Source organism: Hylobates moloch, unplaced genomic scaffold (assembly GCF_009828535.3).
Source record: "Hylobates moloch isolate HMO894 unplaced genomic scaffold, HMol_V3 SCAFFOLD_9, whole genome shotgun sequence".
Lineage (NCBI taxonomy): Eukaryota > Metazoa > Chordata > Mammalia > Primates > Hylobatidae > Hylobates > Hylobates moloch.
Window position 1 is genome coordinate 66,638,420 of NW_026652284.1, and position 12,204 is coordinate 66,650,623.

General features: G+C 37.3%; 1 protein-coding gene across 5 annotated transcripts in view; it reads left to right on the plus strand.

Annotated features, from left to right (window-relative positions):
* WWP1 (WW domain containing E3 ubiquitin protein ligase 1) overlaps window positions 1-12,204 on the plus strand; it is a 123,668-nt gene that overhangs the window by 65,793 nt on the left and 45,671 nt on the right. For 4 of the 5 annotated variants that reach the window (XM_032759972.2, XM_032759975.2, XM_032759974.2 and 1 more), the window contains one exon: window positions 1,761-2,097. In XM_032759972.2, coding sequence (XP_032615863.1) covers window positions 1,761-2,097 — 337 coding nt within the window. Of the gene's footprint in view, window positions 1-1,760; window positions 2,098-7,391; window positions 7,481-12,204 lie in introns of those variants that run through there. The other variant, XM_032759976.2, reaches the window with a different exon arrangement.

A 12,204-nucleotide genomic window follows, 5' to 3' on the forward strand; every position in this document is an offset into this window, starting at 1 on the left:
GTTTGAACCCGGGAGGTGGAGGTTGTAGTGAGCTGTGATCGTGCCACTGCACTTCAGCCTGGGCCACAGAGCGAGACACCATCTCAAAAAAAAAAAGTTCTTAAAATGTTTTACAATTGTTGTATATTAATGACTGTTGTTGTGATAGATAATCTAGATTACTTGTGAATTTTTCCTGATTCTTCTTATCAGGTATTTTACCAAGATTTTCTTGAATGCTTTTGGTTTGTATTGAAAATAATCATATGATGTTTATCCTTTAATCTGCTAACAGTAGATTTTCTAATGTAATTTCCTAATATCAAATCATCCTTGAATTTATACATGATGTTAGTCTATAGTCTTCTTGTTCTGTTGTTCAGTTTCAGCTTTGAAAGGTTACATTACCTTCCCAGAATGAGTTAGGACACTCCTTTTCACTTTTTCTCCCCTAATGTGTTATAACACCTTAAATAACATAAGAATGATCTATCCGATGAAGACTTCATAGAATTTTCTCAAAAACCTTTCTGAGCCTGGGGCCTTTAGGAGGGATGGTATTAGAACTTTCATCACCTTTTCCATTGCTGCTCTGATTTGTCTTTTTTTTCTTTCCCTTGAGTTAGTTTAGCTAATTTCAAACTCATTGATATGAAATTGTACGTGGTTCTAATGTTATTTATATTAAACATGTTTTCTTTATAAAACTTGGAAAGGTATATTTCATGGTTTCTCCAGCTTTCCCGATTAAAAAAATCATATGCATTTGTTGAAATGCAGAACCCCAGGTTCTTTGCTAGAGATTTCCCCTAGAGATTCAGTAAGTCTAGGATGAGGACTTAGATATTATATTTTCAGTAAGTTGAGTCTTATCAGGTGCATTAGGAAATTCTGATCTTTTTTTTGGGTCTTTTGACCAAAATTCATTTTCTTCTACTTACTTTTTTTTTTTTTTTTTTTCTGTATCTGGAATGAATTCTAAACTCTTTTATTACCATTCTTTCTTACATCTTTGGGTACTTCTTTGGCCATGTCCAGTAGCATTTAATCTGAGTGTTTTCTTTTTGTCATTAATTCTCCTAAAATTTGTGATTATGTCTCCCTTTGCCATTTCCATTAGAACTTTGATATATGGTCTTCCAGTAGGTTTTGTTCTGTAATCTATTCACCCTTACAGTTTTAATTTGACTCATTTTTATAGTGACACGTAGTCGAACTACATCAATCACACTTAAAATGAAAATTAGGAAAACTGTGTCACTGGATTGCAATACTGGGTTATTTCTTGAAAAAGTGTAGAATGGGTTCTTGCAACCCCTATAGTACTATCTTAAGAACTGATGCCATCATACAGTTCCTACTATTGGTAAAACAGTTCGTTTGATGTTAGCTACCACTTACACAAGGGAAGGGCGATTGAAAGGGATCATTTTTCAAAGTTTAGATGGCCCATACAGACTTCCTCTCAGAATTGATGATTTGGAGGGAAAACACTGATTATCTTAATGCTGGTTCCTCTCTCCTTTAGTTTGTTATTATTATACATACTTAAATTTTTATCATTTACATATTCATCCCTGAAATTTTGAGCAACAACAACAAAAAAATCTCCATTTTATTTTTTGTTATATATTTTGAAAATATTACTTTGTCTGCTGTTTGGAGAATGAATTGTAGTTGCTTAGTCTGGATTAGGCTCTGAATAAGTGTAATCAATTGATCAGGTAATTGATTGCTTTATCATTACTTGATAGATTATTTTATTAATTTTCCCTTCTCAGTTAATGGAGAATCATCCTCATTTGCACCAACTGATAATGCGTCTGTCACGGGTACTCCAGTAGTGTCTGAAGAAAATGCCTTGTCTCCAAATTGCACTAGTACTACTGTTGAAGATCCTCCAGTTCAAGAAATACTGACTTCCTCAGAAAACAATGAATGTATTCCTTCTACCAGTGCAGAATTGGGATCTGAAGCTAGAAGTATATTAGAGCCTGACACCTCTAATTCTAGAAGTAGTTCTGCTTTTGAAGCAGCCAAATCAAGACAGCCAGATGGGTGTATGGATCCTGTACGGCAGCAGTCTGGGAATGCCAACACAGAAACCTTGCCATCAGGGTATGTTAAGCTTTTTAACGTCTGACTTGCATTTAAGTAGCAACTCTGTTAACATACGACTATTGAATGTGTGTATAAAATGTTTTCATTGTTCAGAACTTTGAAATCTAAGTTGGGATCTGAATCATACTATTTATTTACTTGCTACAAAACAAGTACTTTTTGAAACTAAGAACAATTGCTCATCTGGTTGAAATATATGTAGTACGAAGGGAAAAGAAAAAACCTGATGTTAATTAGCAAGACCCTCTTGATTTGATTCTTGGTTTATTTTTACTTTTCATAAGAGTGACCATGATACTCCATATAATATCCTCAGTTCTCTGGCATCCTTGGTGATCTGTTTTCCAGACCTCATGCTGGAGAGCAAATAGCTCTTCTTTTCTTCAGCTAATATTGAGTGCTGGGGAGTCACAAACCTTGCTGATTGGCTCTATTAAAAATGCAGTTTTTCATTGCTGGTTAGTAATTCTTAATTTCTTTTAAGTTTCTCATTATAATTATTCAGCTTCCCATGATTTTCTTTAAAGAGTATTCTATATGTGTATTCCAGTTGGTAATTTCTTTGACCTTTGGCACTGATAATACTAATATTAATTAATTATTAGTTGTCTCTGCCTTCAAGAAGCTTATTTAGTGATTCACAGTTGTAAACGTGTACAGTATGTACAATACAGTCAGAAAGTGCTGCAATAAAAATATGGACATGTGCTTTCCAACACAGCTTACAGTGATCAGAATGTCAACTCTTGTAGCTGTTGAAACTGCATTTCTAGATGTCTCTACACGATTGTCTTCATTTTGTTACCTCAGTCACTATGTTAGTGTACCTTGGGTTTTTTTTGGAATTGTTTTTTTTTTCTCAGTGCCCTTTACTGGCTCATCTGATGTTGTCCACTGCTTAATTATGGTTTCAGCCTTTGGTCTTCCTTTGTGTGCTTACCCCAGTAGATCTAGCACTCTCCATTATTATTATTTTGGAACAGAGTTTCACTTCTGTTGCCCAGGCTAGAGTGCAATGGCACTATCTTGGCTCACTGCAACTTCCACCTCCCAGGTTCAAGTGAGTCTCCTGCTTTAGCTTCCCGAGTGGCTGGGATTAGAGGCACCCGCCACTATGCCCAGCTAATTTTTGTATTTTTAGTAGAGACGGGGTTTTTCCATGTTGGTCAGGCTGGTCTCGAACTCCTGACCTCGTGATCCACCCGCCTTGCCTCCCAAAGTGCTGGGATTACAGGTGTGAACCACCATGCCTGGCCAGCTCTCCATCATTTTGACTATTAAATCTATATGTTCAGGCCAGACTTTTTTCTGAGCTTATTTTCAACTGCTTTTCCCTCTTCTGTTTCCTGCAGATGTTTCAGACCCTATATTAGCTTTCCTTTCCTCTCAAAAATCTCTTGTCCTGTGTCCCATCTTTGGTAAATTAGTCATTTATCCTGGTCTCTCATGTGCCAGTCACTGTGGCAAAGACATATAAGAAGCTATTCTTACTGTCAAGAACCTCATCGTCTAAGTGGTGGGGGTGGGGAAGAGAAGTAAACAACCAGCCAGTATACAGTACAATTAAAGCTATGCCAGAGGTAAGTTTAGGATGCCATGACAAGGAACACATGCAGAGAACGAGTGGGAGGAGTTACCTGTGTCGTTGACGTCAAAGAATAGTTTCTGAAAGCTGTGACACTTCAGTGGATTCTGAAAGAAGATGAGGAGTTAGCAAATAGTGGAGGCACGAGTGGTGAAGTTTCATTTTCAGCAGAGCCGACTGCACACTCAGATCCCTAGCACCCATGAAAATGAGTATGCTGAACCCAGAAATTATTATTTTGTTATAGTTTGAGTTCATCATTTGAGGCAGCAAGATATATAATGCTGAAGAGAAAACAGCCCTGTGAAGAATTTTGTGTGATTGTGAAGGGTTTGGAAGTTTTTTCTGAAAACCATGAATAAGCATTAAAGAATGTAAAGCAGGGGAGTGGCATAATCCTCTTTGCTTTTATTAAGATCATTTTTGCAGTGGTATAGACAGCTCAGGAGTTAAGGAGTTGGGATAGCAGCCAGGCTGTTTTATAAATGAGGGAAGCCGGCATTCCAGTTCAAAACAGTAAGTACATAAACCTAATTCTGTTGAGACCAGATAAATGCTTCCGCAGACTTGCCACCACTTATGATCTTTGTATTAGAATTTTGCGGTAATCTAGTGTTTTTCAAATTGTCGAGTGCAACCCGTTAACAGGTTATGACCAGCATTTGAACACATAATGAAATAAAGAAATATAGGCGAGAATAGGAAATATTGGAAGTTGTTAAATGTAGTAAGAATAAGCATTGTTTCCTGAAAGTTTGTTTTTCTTTGTGTGTGTGTGTGTGTGTGTGTAAGTAAAATCAGTAGATAAATAGCAATCTGGTATACACAGAGATATTTATATAAAAAACACACTTCTTACTGTGTAAACTGTGGTCAAAAAAAGTTTAAAAGCCACTAATCCAGGGGAGAAATTAAGACAGCCTGAAGTGAGGTAAATGCTAATATTTTAGGTTGACATAAGATGCGTCTTGGTAGTAAGTTGTGGGGAGATAGAATAGAAAAAGAGTGGAACCAAGGTGGATTCTTCTGGCATACACAGCACTAGGCTGTGTAACCCTTTGAGTCAGCAGTTTTCAACTCCACATCATCTTCCCTCTTTGCTTAAAAATCTTACCTTAGTTCCTGTGTTTTCTTTTGTTTGGTAACTTACTGAGTCATTTAGCTAACAACAGGATAGGATTACAGGTGCCTCAATCCTGTTGATTGTAATGTACAGCCAGGTTGAGAACTGCTACTTCAAGTTCTTTTGTTAAATAACCCTTTACTCTCCACAGTTTTTTTTAATTCACTGTATATAGAGATATGTGATGAAATAAAAAATTCTGTGTATCAAAATCTAATTTAAAGTATGCGTCAGTGAAAAATTGGACAGTGTATTAATATTGAGTACTTTTCAGAGAGATTAAAAATACATTCTGAATCCCCACCCCCCCACCTGCCCCTAAATAATGATTAGGCAACTGGGTCCTGGCATATTTGACTGAAATAATGATAGAATGTTGGACTTAGGGTAGGAGAGTGAAGAGAAAGCATTCTGTATTTTGTAGGGCATCCAGTTGATATATGTACCTCATGCCGTGTACAAAGGAGGCAGTTATATGTATAGTTCCAGAACTGAAGAAGAGTATTCTAGCCTGGAGATAAGATTTGAGTGTTATGCCAAGCATGATGTCGCCTAAAGACCTTTGCATGTGCTCTTTTATGTATTCTAAAATATACTCAGGTTTTTTTAAAATGTTACCTCATTCCAGAGGCCTTTTTTGAGTCTCCTGTCCAAATCAAGCCAGTCTCCCCACATTCCCGTACCCTGCCTTATTTTCCCCAACATCTTATGTTGAAAATTTACAAATGTACAGAAAATTATAATTTTGCAGTGAAAACCCATACACTTCCCACTAGATTTTACAATTGACCCTTTATTGTGCTTGCCTTATCTCTTCATCTCTTTATCCATCTGATTTTTAGTGCATTTCATTGAGTTGCAGACAATATGTTTTGCCCTCAACACTTCAGCTTGCAAATCATTAACTGGAATTCAATATGTTTTAAAAATTTTTAAGATAAAGATTACAAAGAAAGAAAAACACGAGTCTTGAATGTACCATTTTGATGAATTTTGGCAAATGTGTATGTCTGTGTAACTCAAATCTTTATCGAGATATAGAACATTAATATCACCCTAGAAAGCTGTGATTCTGAGGCAATCACTATTCTAATTTTTTCGACTATGGATTACTTTTCCCTGCTGTAGAACTTACTATAGATGGAGTAAGTGTGAACTCTTTTGAGTAGGCTTCTTCTAATCAGCATGATGTAACCTTTATTATTTTTCTTTTTAGCACTTAAATTATGTGATACACAGTGTTATCTGTTGTCTCTCCACTAGACTGAAGGGAGATTTTATTTTGTCTGTTTCTATATTCTTCGTGCTCAAAACTGTGCCTACCATATAGCAGGCACTCAATAAATATTTGTTAAATAAGTGAATTTGTGCTACATTAAATGATTTAGAATGACTGAGCAATTGGGCAAAAGCTCTGGCTGTTAAATGCCTCTGGAAGAAATGGTTAACAAGGTCAAAAGCCACTGAAAAATTCTAGTAAGATAAGAACTGAAAGGCACTCATTGAACTTAATTACAGAGAGTTTATTTATTGTTGACCTATGACAGAGTGTGGTTTCAGGGAAATAATAAGAGCTGTATTCAAATTGCTGTGAGTTGGGAGTGAATGAGGGGGGAGGAAGTGGGATAGAGGACTCTTTGGAAAAGTGTGAACTAATGTAGAAAACTCTTTCTCTGTGAAGACAAAGGGAAGGAGGAATGTTTGAAAGAAGTGAGCAAGAGGACATACAGGACTGAGGGGTAGATTGTTTTGTAAAATGGAAGAGACTGACAGGTTGATCTGCTGATGCAGTAGGTCAATGGAGGGAGAGATTGGCCAATACTAGACAGAAAGAGGATTAACTGTGGAATCGTGGTTATGACAAGGCAGCAGTCTTACTGCCAACCCCTGTTATCTAAGTTTGAAGCCAGCAGTTGCCCAGTCACCAAATTTTATTATTTTTATTGTAATATATTTTTCAAAATTCTTCCACATTTCTTTTTTTTTTTAAGCAAAGTCTTTGTTCGGTACTAGGTTTTGAAGATTTGTATATAATGTTTTAGTGAGACAGAGAGACCATACCTAAATACTAGGCAGAAGAGGGTTATGGTTGAAGGTGAAGTGTGGCAGTTATAAATTAGAGTTCTATCGAGGATTCTCAGTAATTTGGTAATTTGCACCTATTTGAGGGGTGTTCATGAATTTTCACTACGGGATTATCTGGTCTCTGGCCAAATCCAGCCCACCACTTTTATAGGTACAGCTCTAGCAGGCTGTCACTGTGAGTCATGGAGACAAAGACAGAGCAGCCCCCTTTACCCCTGTACCACTTCTCCCTAAAAGTACCTTCCTCCCTTATTGCTGCCCAAGGCCTGCTCTGGTCACCACCACATTGTGGGGACTCACTTTTGGCAGCTACCAGGTCCCAAGCGTGGACACATACCCTGGGAGTGACATCTCAGCACGGTGACTCCCCTTGGGCCAGCTGCCAGGGGAGGAGAGAAGGGCACACACAGGGATTCAGGAGTCCCTGGGGCAGACAGTGAAATTGGCCAGGCTGCTCCCTTGTGGATCAGGAACTCTGTGTTCTGAGAATGTTGTCAGCAGAGGGAACTGGATACACAACATGCCCACAACCCGGGATGCCCCAGCACAACCAGAGAGGGTGGAGCAGGGTAGGAGTCTCTTTTGACGTAAGTACCTACATAATCGTCTTGATTATACCTTTGGTTCACAAAGCCTAAAATATTTACCATCTGGCTCTTTGTAGAAATTTGCCTACTTCTTATCTAGTGCATTATAGATCTAATAAAGTGCATTCTATGGGTCTAGAAAATTAGAAATAAGATAACCGAAAGCAGTTCTGAATATAATGTTCTGTGTAGCAAGAAATTTAGTTTGAGAAAGACAAATTCTATTTAGAACAAAAACACTGAAATCTGGAAGTGATCTAACAAGATCAGTGACTAGCATTGTGCTTGGAACGTAAGTGCTTACTGAATATTTGTTAAATGGTAAATTAGAAATACTTGAAGTTAACTCAGGATAAAACAGAAAAGGACTTCATAGCCCATTACATGGATGGAGGGCTTGGTTGTGTTTATTTTTTCCCCCAATTTTAAAACTGTTTCTGATTACAAAATTAAGACATGACCAAATACAATATTTAAGTCATATAGAAATATTAATACTTCTTAAACTCACCACTGAGAGTGGTGTCTATATTTATTATTCCAGCAGCAAATATTTGAGAGCCTTGTTCTAGGCGTGTGCAGTAGGGCAAGAGAGCTCAAGGCTCTGTTGTGTAGCACCTGTTGTGTAAAGCTTATATTTCAGTGGGAAGACAAACAGTGGCCTTATGTAAAAAAACTCATTGAGTAATGTCCGATAGTGACAAGTTCTATGAGACAAGATAAAAGTGGATGAAGAGGCTAGAGAGCAGCTATATAAATTATTATTTTGCATAAAATATTTTCATAAATAGGATCATACTGTATATAATTTTTCAGTTGCTTTTAAAAAAAACCTAGTCATATTTCCAAATCAGTACAAGTAAATTCACACATTGACCAAATATTTAATCGACAAATATTTATTAAACTCCTTGTCTGTGGCAGGCTCTGTGCTAGGTGCTGTTAGTATACTGATTAGCAAAACAGATGAAGGCTCAAACTTTGTGGAGCGTATGGTCTAATATGCAGGTCTCCCTTAATTCTTTTGAATGGTTTGTAGTGTTTCCTTGTGTATTATTTATTGCTATATAAAAAATTACCCCAAAACTTACCTCACACAGTTTCTGAGCATCAAGAATCAGGAAGTGCTTTAGCTGGATGCTTCTACTTGGGGTTCTCATGAGGTTGCCATCAAGCTGTTGGTGGGGGCTGCAGTCATTTGGAGGATGGTTAAGTGCACCTCACTTAGCAAACCCAAGAGAGCTGGATTCTGGCCGGTCAGTGGGAAAAGCTCAGAATATGCATTGGCAGCACGGATGCCTTTGGAAGTGGTAGTGAAGATGACACTGTAAATGGCAAGATTGAATGTTTGAGAAACCCTAATTCCCTTCCCTGCAGCCAGGACTTCCGCTCTGCCTAGGGGTTTCCTCACTGGAGATACTGGACACTTGGGAACACCAGGCACATTGGAGGTCAGAGATACTGTCCTAAATCAGCAGACTTAAGTGAGCCTTTGAAAGGTTAATAAGTGAAGAAGGTTGTAAAGTAAATTTTCAAAGACACACTCGACACAGATCTCAGAATATTGACAACCAGGATTTTACCTCTTCAACCAGGAGACTGACAGTATCTTCTATTGAAGACCTCCCCCAAACACTGAAAATACTAATATAGATTGTTCTCTAACAAAACAGCCCCATTATTATCACTCTTTAATTAATCCACAATCCACAAGCCCCACCCAAGCACATAAAACTCCCAGTCGCCAGTGCTCTTCTTATTAGACATCTGAGGGAAACCCTTAATTTGAAAGATAGAGATCAAAACAAACAACCTAGAAAATACTGTTTTAAGATATCAGACTAGGGCTGGGCAGGGTGGCTCCCATCTGTAATCCTAGCACTTTGGGTGGCCTAGGTGCGCAGATCACGAGGTCAGGAGTTCGAGACCAGCTTGGCCAATATGGTGAAACCCTGTCTCTACTAAAAATACAAAAATTAGCCAGGCATGGTGGCACACGCCTATAGTCCCAGCTACTCAGAAGGCTGAGGCAGAAGAATCGCTTGAATCTGGGAGACGGAGGTTACAGTGAGCTGAGATCACACCAATGCACTGCAGCCTGGATGACAGAGCGAGGTTCCATCTCAAAAAAATAAAAAAAGATAGCAGACTATTTTAATATCCTCTGAGGGATAAAAGTAGATATACATACAACAAGAACTCAATGCTATAAAAATGGAATACTCAAAGGACTAAAAAACTCTTGAAAATTTAATTCAGTGTGAAATTTGACTGATAAAGGTAAAGAAATTTGCCAGGGAGTAACACATAAGGACTAGTTCAGACAGTCTGATAAGAAAAGTTCTAGAAAGAGAGAAAATGGGAGGAAGTGCTTAACAAAATAACAAACACAAATTTCTTTATTGAAGAATAAACACAAATTTCTTTATTGAAAAGGCTCACTAAAAATCCAGAATGATAAATGAAAACATCTATTTTAAGACAATTTGTTGTGAAAATTTTAGTACCTTGGGGCCAATTGAATTCTAAATATTTTCAGAGATTGAAAAAATAAAGCAGGTTTCATAATAATCAGAATGGCATCAGATTTCCTAGAATCAACATGAAAAGCTAGAATACAGTGGAAGACAGTGGGTCCATGCCTTAAATGCTGAAGGAAATTATACCCAACATATAATTCTGTATCCAGCCACACTGTTTAGTGTTTGTGTAGAATAAATACATTTTTCCATATCCTAGGTTTCCAAAAGTTCACTTCTTATGTCTCCTTTCTTAGAAAGCTCTTAGGACTATGTTTTCCCAAAACTAGGTAGTGAAAGTAAAAGACGTTGGATGCAGGAATTAGAGGGTCTGCTAGAAGAGGAGTGAAAGGAATGCCGCACAATGGTAAAGGAAAGCCCAAAGTGGTCTCAGACAGCACTCAGTCTAGACTAGAAGCTAATCAGAAGGCAGGTGCAATCATAGAACAGCTAATGAGCTTGAACGTTTTAAGAGGAGATTTATGCAACTGGAAAAGTATTTGGGGTTTAACGATAAGAATGTAGACAATAAGCAAATGGAAGTGGAGATAATTTTTCTAGCTAATAATATTTTTTAAAAAAAGAAATCAGGGTATGTTCCATGGCTCAGCTGTGGGGAGAGTTTACATAGTCATAATGATAACTGTAAGGGAAGGTACAACGTACGTGTATATTTGGAATGGTTGGGACGAGGGTAAGTGTAGATGTGTATGTGTGCAGGAAAGAGACCTGCAGCTTCACTTTTGCTAGTAAAAAGTCCATACATTATGTTTGAAATTAAAGAAATCACAATAAGTCAAGGAAGTTAATAAGTAAAAGAAGTAAATACCAAAAAAATGGACTGAAACAGTTGAAAATGTTGCCTTGGGGAGTGGAAAATGAAGTGAAAGAGACAGTAGGTAGTGTTGTTTTTTGCAATAAGTCTCATAGACTCTATGACTCTGTTTAAACTATGTGAAGGTATATATAATTATATAGCTATGAAGGTATATTTTAAACTATCTGAAAGTATATGTAATTTTGATAAAAAATTAAAGCTAAATTAAAAATAGTAAAGGATATTTGTGAAGATACAGTTGAAACCAGGAAATTTTGCTATAGGATAGCAATAAAAATTCAAGGACTGCTTATGGGAATTATTACCTAAAAATAGCAAAAGTGAAACTTGATCAGGTTTTTAGGTATTCATTTGGTTTTGGTAGTTAAGCTTGCATACAGAATAGCCCATTGGTACATGTTAGACATATTCCTGAAAGGCCTTTAAAATGAAATTTTATATTTAACTCCTTCTTTCCTGTGAGCTTTTTATATAAACAAATAAAGTAAATCATAACTTTCAGATTGTCTGATTTTAGTGAAATGCTTTATAAGAAATATCTAAGTTTTTCAGTACTGAATATCATGAGTGTTCCAGTGTAGGATATAATAGACAAGTTTAATAATTTTTGTGATCCCAAGTGAGTTCTGAACTTGGGAATCTTTATTGTTTATGGTTACTACTTAAGCATTTTGTGACTTAGGTTTGTTGGATGCAGACTAAACAAATTTTTTACTTTTTTGTGTGCATTTGTCATTTTAAGTATGTATGTGTTTATGGGTGCAAACTAGGGAGTAGTTTCGGTATATATGGTTATCATGTATAAAAATAATTTAAAGAAAATAAGCACTCTTAATAAAAAAATAAATTAAATTGGGTTCTTTTGGGGGGGGTTCTCACAGATTGATTTAATATTTGAAAATAGGCCGGGCGTGGTGGCTCACACCTGTAATCCCAGCACTTTGGGAGGCTGAGGTGGAAGGATCACGTGGTGAGGAGATCGAGACCATCCTGGCTAACATGGTGAAACCCCATCTCTACTAAAAATACAAAAAATTAGCCGGGAGTGGTGGCGGGCGCCTGTAGTCCCAGCTACTTGGGAGGCTGAGACAGGAGAATGGTGTGAACCTGGCAGGCGGAGCTTGCAGTGAGCCAAGATTGCACGACTGCATTCCAGCTTGGGGGACAGAGCGAGACTTCGTCTCAAAAAAAAAAAAAAATTTTTTTTGAAAATATAAATTTACCATATTAACAAATAATAGGGAAAAGCTATTTGATCCTCTCTCAAAACTTTGCAGATGGGGAAGGGAGGTAGAAGGGAAGAGTGCTGGATTCTTTATGGGAGATCCTTGAGCCTCCCTCTTGGTGCAGGACAACTGATCAAAACT